The 8,533-nt window shown below is 36.0% G+C and overlaps 1 gene segment (V, D, J or C); it reads right to left on the reverse strand.

Moving 5' to 3' along the window:
- Positions 1–2,530: 2,530 nt before the first annotated feature.
- Positions 2,531–7,685, reverse strand: LOC134479203 (Ig heavy chain V region 6.96-like). The segment is given in 3 exon segments: positions 2,531–2,649; positions 7,091–7,441; positions 7,548–7,685. Coding segments are annotated over 3 exon segments (516 nt in total).
- Positions 7,686–8,533: the final 848 nt, after the last annotated feature.

An 8,533-nucleotide genomic window follows, 5' to 3' on the forward strand; every position in this document is an offset into this window, starting at 1 on the left:
TTTTACTTTCTAGCTGGGATGATAAATGCAGAGACTCACAAACAGCTAAAGTGTTAAGAATAGTTGAGTTTCGAGTGCCAAAAATGAAATAAAACATTGAAAGCATGTCTTCTAATGACTGAGAAATATTATGGCTGTAAGTTGTAAGAGAAAGAATATGGACACAGTTTCTATGAGTTGCTGCCTTATAGAAAGGACAAAGACATCTCAGCAGTCAGTGATCACAGGCTGTGACTACCTCCACATAAGAAAGGCATAGCACTAGGAAGAGCAAAAGCTATAAAAGAGACGGGGTCAGCTTGAGCTGTTGGTGGAAGACAGATTATAATGGAGGTAATTATGGACACAAATATTTATATTCCAGAGCAAATTTTTTTTAAAGATAAAGTGTAGGATTTTTTGCTCTGTGTTCTGTGTCTTCTTTTTTCCTTCTGGTGAACATTTCCTTTCTTTTATATACATGATGCCATCTGTATATATTACCATATGAGATTTTGCCTGTTTTTGCACAGAAATGTAAAGTAGTCTTGTAATATTTCTCTTTTTTGTTATGTCTAGTCTTTTATTATTTTTAACATTTTAAAAACATTTTTAGTACTTTGAGATTATATCTTTTCATGTTGCACAAGGAGGTGCTCCACAACAGACATGTACCGTTAGTGAATGGTTTTTCTTATTGTGTACAAGAATTATGTTAGAACAAATATTCATTTGATCAAATTTTATGAGATAAAGCCTTTCACACTTAAACCCTTGTTCAATGAAAATACTTCTTCTCTACCAATAATGAGGTTGTGGAGGAAAGACAAGACGATGTTTTCTCCTTTGTGTCAGGTTAGAGTTAGCATGGGGACTCTTCGTATAGGTCTTCATAAGGAAAGACTGACTTAAATCAAGATTCAGTTGATGCAATTCAGTAATCAGGAAGAAGGACAATATGACTAATAGAGACCTGGGTAGTATACCATTGAACTCACTCCTTAGCAGGAAGTCCTTCTACCAGGTTCTTCAAATGAAAGGAGATGGTGGAACAGAACATGGTGAGTCCTTCCTTCAAAGAATATTTTGATATAGGAGAGAGACTGACAGATTAACCAGGTCCTTTTTAGTTTTCCAAGAGTCTCTGACAGGAAACAGGTGAAGGAATCAGAAAATTGGGATTGGCCACTTCCCAAGTTTTAGGTCTCCACCCAGGGAAGAGTAGCTGAGGTACCTATTTAACCTATAACAGATACAAGCTTCCAGGTTTCCCATGCAGCCAGCGGTCCTTTTAGAGTTATAGGGTCCTGTTTCTGACACAGCCCATCCAAACCCTTAAAATTTTCAATCCCAGTGTCTGGGCTTCCCTCTACTCAAATGGACTTCTCACTATGTTCCATCTCTTTTCATTATGTGGTCATTTTCTCCTCGGCTTTGGGAAAATATCTTGGCTACTTCACTTGTTTCCTTCTCTCTTCTCTTTTTTCTGCCTCCCTCTAACATGGTTCAGAGTTATGTCTACTTTAGCCTCTCCCAGATGCACCTGTCTTTGGCTAGGATATCAAACACATCAACAATAAATTTTCTCCTTCAATATACATGGTATATTTGTTAAATTTAAATGTGTATTTCCTTGTTTCATTTGATGACAACCTTCTCTTAGTGGCCACGTAATTACATTTCGATCCTCAGTTGACTTACTATGACTCTTGTCTGTGTTTAGAAAAAATGTCAGAAGTTATACCATGATAGTATAGATGTTAGTTAAAATAAAAATAACTGTTTAAAGAGTGATAAAAAGTTATGTTACTTAATGAATCAGCAAGAAATACAGATGAGTCAGCTCTTTTCCTGATGTGCACTGTTCTCAGTGATATCAGAAAGTCTTGTTGTTTGTTTGAATACAAGTTTCAATGAATGTAACCAAAACTTTCTTGTGTTTCCCCAAATGTAAATCACTGTTCTCAACATGATACCACTGAAGATTTGCCCTGGATTTCCAGAGGGAGAAACATCACGAATACTGTAGAATTCCTAAGCATTCAATTCTGGTGACCTCAACAAATTTATGTCTGCAAGCAGAGGTATTTTTTGAATGTTTTCCATGTTAAAATCAGGGTTATGTATATTGTTAACTGGTTCAAAACAAAACTCCACTTTCACAAATGTCACAGACCATAATGTAGAAAGCATTGGGACAAATCAGTAGAGGAAGTGACACCTGAGACCCCAGAAAGCAGTACTCAGTTTGTTTCCTATTGCTGATCTGTCCCATCTTTGTAAGTACTCTGTGCCCCCTGCTGGTTGGAAGTGCTCCTGCAGAAAGATTTGGGTCTGGATTCAGACACTCACTGTGTCTCTCTTGCACACTTACAAATGGCACTGTCTTTGTCTCTTAAGCTGTTCATTTGCAAGTAGGCACTGCCTTTGGAATCATCTGTTGAGATGATGAACCAGATTTTCACAGACCCTGGATAGGATGTTGCATAATTATGAGTTTTTTAGGCAATTTGAGCAAGCCACTCCAGCCCTTTTCAGGAGACTGGTGGGTTCATACTACCCAGTATTCATAGAAAGGGAACCCAGAGGTGCCACAGGTGAGTTTTATGGAATTTTCAGACTGTGCCAAGAATCCCCCTGCCTCTCTCCGCTGCACTTCACACTGAACACCTGCAAAAAAAGAATATTGTAAAAAGCGTTCAGGGTGGGTACAAATAGCCATAGTCCCTCTCACTCACAACCACTCACACACACATTATATCCTTTTTATCTACACCTTTTAAAATGGAATCAAGAATCATCTAGCTCATGCCAATGCCATATTGAATGGTCCACATTCAGTACGGATCACTGAATGTGAAGACCTTTGCAGTCAGATCTGGAATCTTCTGTCAGAGGAATAAGCTCAGGCCTGTTTTAATGAGAAGAGGAAAATTATTTGTATGTCTTCTTATTATATTATGAGCTCAGAAACATTAGCTTTAGAGAAGAGAAATAACGATGCAGATGCCCTAGAACAAATAAGGGCCAGAGACTTTTATAATATCAATGTATCACTTATTGTCCAGGGGATGTAGTTTACTTTGTAGTGTATTTATGCATGCCAGAAGCCATGTATTCATTCCCATGACTACATGATAACCTAGATGTTGAAGCCAGAGAATCATATTTTTTTAATTTTTTTATTAGACGTATTCCTTTACTTATATTTCAAATAGTATTCCTTTTCTGAGTTTACTGTCCATAAGCCCACATCCCCACCCACTCTGCCACTCAGATGTTCCCCCCATCCACCTCCCTTACCGCTCCCCTGATATTACCCTTCTTATGCTTTTTCTATGTGAAACTCTTTTTAAAAGGAAAAGATAAGAAAGAATGAAAAGAACAAATTATTATGAATTTATAGATAAACATTGTAATATAGATTTCAGTCTCTATCCTTGTACTTTTGCTTTGTACTTGTAAACTCTTCTGCTGTCCTAGCATAAATTATTTAAAAATTACTGAGAAATTAAGAGAAGTAAAACTAAGATACAATTATATAACAAATATTATATGCTGGGTGTGTTGATGCATGTGTTAATTACCAGCACTGGATAGTCAGGGGACAGTGGATCTCTGTGAGGTTGAGAACAGCATAGTCCAAAAAGAGAGGTCCAAGACAACCAGAACTACACAGAGAAAATTTGTCTTGAATGAATCAGTTTAGGAAAACGAGAGACAGAGGCAGAAACAGATACAGAGACAGAGAGAGGCAAAAACTGAGTTTTATTTAAGGTTAGTGAGTGAAAATGCATTATGTTAAATTGATTTAACATAATGTGGCTGAGGCCATAGATCTGTGGTAAAATATAATGAACATAATGTTCAAGGCTTGACTCTATAAAATAAAAGAACTATTATATATAAATGATATCTGATAACATTTGATCACTATTTTGAAGACTGGCCTTTAGCTTTTAACTAACCAAGGTTGATCTTCCCAACCCATCATATAAACCTTATCCTTTCAATCACAATGGTGCTCCAGTTCTTATGTAAACTTGTTAAAATACCCAGTGTCCCATGTACTTTCCTTTCTAAAAAATTCTGCTCTTTAGATCCACAAGGACTTGACTTTTTCTTATTACTAGATAGGTCCTCTCTTTCTCAAAGAATAGTCCCAACTGTCCCTTTAGAGACTTTTATTTTCTGCACCAACAGGCTTCAAACTTAAGCTTTGACATACAAGAGAAACTGTGAGGAAGACTAGAGTTGGAAATTATCTGTCACATTGAGAATGCTTCTGTGGCACTGACAAACAATTCCTTGGAAGACTGCTAATGTCCATGGGAAAAAAGTCTTAGGGACTGTACACACACACACACACACACACACACACACACACACACACACACACACAGAATCCCTGTTTGTTGTTCAGTGTTTCATTTAGAATAGTTCAGTTCTGACCTCTTGATATCAGTATTTGAAAATATTTACACAACATAAATGTGATTATTAGCTAGTGTAGATATGCAGGCAACTCTACTCAGTCACAGGAAAAGAAAAATTCAATTAGTCAAACATATTACACAGATATGTCATAAACAATACATGTGTATGTTCATAGATATATAAAGAAATTCAATTTTTGAAATGCAAGTTAAATAATAACTGGAATATTTATCACCTACTTAGAATAACCTGTAAGAAAGAGCAAATAAAAATTCTGAAGACAACGCACACATATGAATATTTTGTTTGTTTAATTGTAATTACATTGTCACATTTGTATGTACTGTTCAACAAACATAATACAGCATCCTCATAACTTCTCCCAACCAACTACTATGTTATGAATAAACTACAGTGGCAAGTGTCAACGAGAGGACTATACCACCAGTTGGAATAACTGTGGGATTATTAATAGTCACAGAGATTTGAAAGGAAGGTCTCTCATTGTCAAGTTGAGAGTGATTTGCCAATTGTGGAAATTTAGGACTTACTCACTGGAATGACAGTGGAATATAATCAAAACAAATATTATATAAGTACAAAATGTTCAAAGTTGCAACAAAAATGATAAAGAAGAAAATCACCTGTTATACAAGAAGTAGTGGATAAGGAAAATGAGAATTTATGAAAATAATGTCATGTGGTATTTAGATGAAGGAAATGCTGTCCTGTGTGTGAGAGAACAGGATTGGCCCTGCGTATATTGCACTAAGTAACAAAATCCAGATACATGAAAACAATGCTGCCTGAGCTGAATTACAAGGGACATGAAATGGAAAAATCCTGAAATTGTGAGCAATGATCTCAGTATTCACAGAGGCTGTGGAAGGACAGAGATGTTATAGAGGAAAAACAGAAATTCCACTTGCACAGGAGAGGCTGTACAGACTGTATTTCATTTTAAAATTATTTATTCTCTATATATTTAATAATTGGGCCAGGAAAGTTTATGTAAGTCAGCATTTTGTGTAAGTCAGCCTGCCCATATATTTCCACACTGTGTTTATAAATTAAGCAGAAGGTAATATTATTGATCCAAAAATACTCATTTCTGAATTTATGAATTTTAAACAGTAACTGTCAAACACTCGAGATTCTATGTAAATATGATGCTAATGTCTATTGGATTTTGTCACAATTTCACATCAAAAAGACACAGGAATATAATTACTTGTGTGCTTTATCATACTGGAGTGTTTCACACATGTGATTGTTGCTTTTTTTATTTTTTAATTCAAGTTAGTTATTTTTTCCTCTCCCATGACTCTTCTCAGATTTTTGTAACCACTTTCATGTTCTTTTTCTCACATCAAAATTAACTAAGACATTCTCAGCTTTGTTGAGTGTGAGGCAAACTCCTGCAAAATTGATTGTGGAATTTCTGTTGCTCTTGAAGAAATGAGGTGGCTTTGAAGGGTTAAGGTGACACCTGATATTCATGTTATCCATGATGGATTTAGATTAAATATCAAATTGTGTGAGAGAGACTTTCTAGTAGATTTAACTTCCCATGAAGGGCAGCATGTTCCCTGATGCATATGTTCTATACCATTCTAGATGTGTAATTTCATCTTTAGGTCCTCTAAAGACAAGAAATAATGTTTGAAATGTCTGTCTCTATATAGCACATACTTTACTGAATTAATAAATTTATATAAAATTCTTTAATTAACAGTCATGAAGGTCATGGTGTAATAAATTGAATTATTCAAAAGAGAGGGTGAGATCTGAAATGTGATATGCACAGTATCCGGTGAGAAGAATCGTGTTTAAAAGCTCACTAGGGGTTATGGTCCAATCATCCCCGTCTCCCTCTGGATTTTTCACTAAATATAAGTGCTACTCTAATCAAGAAATATGACCCAGACTCTGTCTTGAATCTGAGAAATACAAACAAACAAACAAACAAACAAACAAACAAAGTAATAAACAGGGTGTAGTGATTTGAACGATGCTCATACTAGTGAGAAATAGACTCCTTCTGGAAAACAGTCTTCTTCTGGTAGTCTTCAGATCAAGATGTGGAACTTTAATTTCATCCATGTTTGCCTTCTACTTACCATGTTTCTCATAATGATGACAACAGACTGAAGCACTGAAACAGTAAGCCAGGCTCAATTAATTTTTTTTAATTCTTAAAAATTTTCCTGGTTGGGGATTTAGCTCAGTGGTAGAGCGCTTACCTAGGAAGCGCAAGGCCCTGGGTTCGGTCCCCAGCTCCGAAAAAAAGAACCAAAAAAAAATTTTTTTCCTTGTTGTGTTTTATTGAAATAATGAAATCCTAACTACAACACAGGGATATCCATGTGCTTTGTTGTCTTGTTATTTCAGTCATGAAGACTGAAACATTTACAACCTCCTTGTTGTCATTCGTATATTCTTCATGTAAGAATCTGCATCCTGATTTTTAAAGAAAGCAGAAATACAGGAAATGTTTTAACCACATCAATTTCCTCCAAAAGAAAAATTTATAAAGACTTTCAGGGAGACTTAGGTGAAAGGCAGCTTAGATATCTGAGAAGTGTGTATGATTATTTATTTATAATCTGGTCTGAACCATTGTGGTGCACACCAGCGGTCCTATGCACACCCTGGTGGTTCAGAGTGGCCTCACAGTGAGGTTTATGTCTAGTTTCACAGTGAAGTTCATTCATTGTGTCTCTAGTACAGTAATAAGTGGCTGTGTCCTCAGATCTCACATTGCTCATCTGCAGGTACAGGGTGCTCTTGGCATTGTCTCTGGAGATTGTGAATCGATTCTTTAGGGATGGTGCATAGTTTGTGTAACTGCCATCATATTTAATATCTCCAATCCACTCCATGGTCTTTCCAGGAGTCTGGCGAACCCAGCTCATCCAGTAGTCACTGAAAGTGAATCCCGAGGCTACACAAGAGAGTTTCAGAGAAGCCCCAGGTTTCACCAAACCTCCTCCAGACTCCACCAGCTGTACTTCACACTGGACATCTGTAAGTAGAGAAAATAATAGTCAAAAATTTCCACACATGCACATTGTTCCTCATATTCATGCCAACTAACACATTCAGCATCCATTGCTTTTCAAAAAAATTACCTTTTAAAAGAGCACAAATAAAAATTAAGCTCAATCTCAACTTCATGTTTAGCAGTCAATAAGACGTCTTTGGATCCAGAGAAGAGCTAATCTGCCTGAAGTGGAAGGTTCGTCTGCTTTTTATGAATAGAAAGCAGTCCTATTTGCATGTCTTCCTGCTATATACAGCATGGTATATAATGGGAGCCAAGAGGCAACAAGTAATAGATCATTTATAAATGTACTGGATAAGTCAGGTTACAATGTTAATATTGAAAACTTAGTATAAATTTTAGTATTTTGCTTAAAAGAAACTAATAATCATCTAATTCATTTTATAATTGCACCTCAGTTGCATTTTGGTGTTTATTTCAAATCAATTTTTCATTCTGGGTTCCTGTAGGATTTAATTCAAAGTGCCTATTCCCTCATAAACATACAGATCCCTGGGGAACCACCAGGTCTGAGTGCAGCTGCTTCATGGGATTGGGAATTCCCTTTTTGCATTGAAGTCATGTGACCTACCTGCATTTCAATGTTTAAATAACAAAATGCAAAATGTTGTCAAGTCCTGTGTGTACCCATGAGTCTGTGAATTTCTTTTGTTATTATGTATTTTAATTCTTCTTTCTCTGCATATTTCCTATTTGTTCACTATAAATATGGAGTGGCTCTCAAACTGAATTTGACTATAGGGGTCATAATTGCACGTCTATATATTCTCAAAGTATGCATACCCTGGGCTTCAAAAAGAACGGCCTCACTTCCTACTCACCTCCCCTTGAATTTTCTTCCCACACTCTTAATTATGCCTCATCACATGCATTTAACAGTTCTATTTTTAATTTTAGTTGTTAACTTTGATTCTCACTTTCTAATGACCATAGGCATAGACATATGATGACTTTCTGTTTGACTTTTCAGTGAAAAAAAATTGTTTGACAAAAGCTTACTTTGTTTTGCTTTTCTACTTTAATGGTGACTGATATTCTGATTAAATGAATGAA

The sequence above is a fragment of the Rattus norvegicus genome, chromosome 6 (genome assembly GCF_036323735.1).
Source record: "Rattus norvegicus strain BN/NHsdMcwi chromosome 6, GRCr8, whole genome shotgun sequence".
Lineage (NCBI taxonomy): Eukaryota > Metazoa > Chordata > Mammalia > Rodentia > Muridae > Rattus > Rattus norvegicus.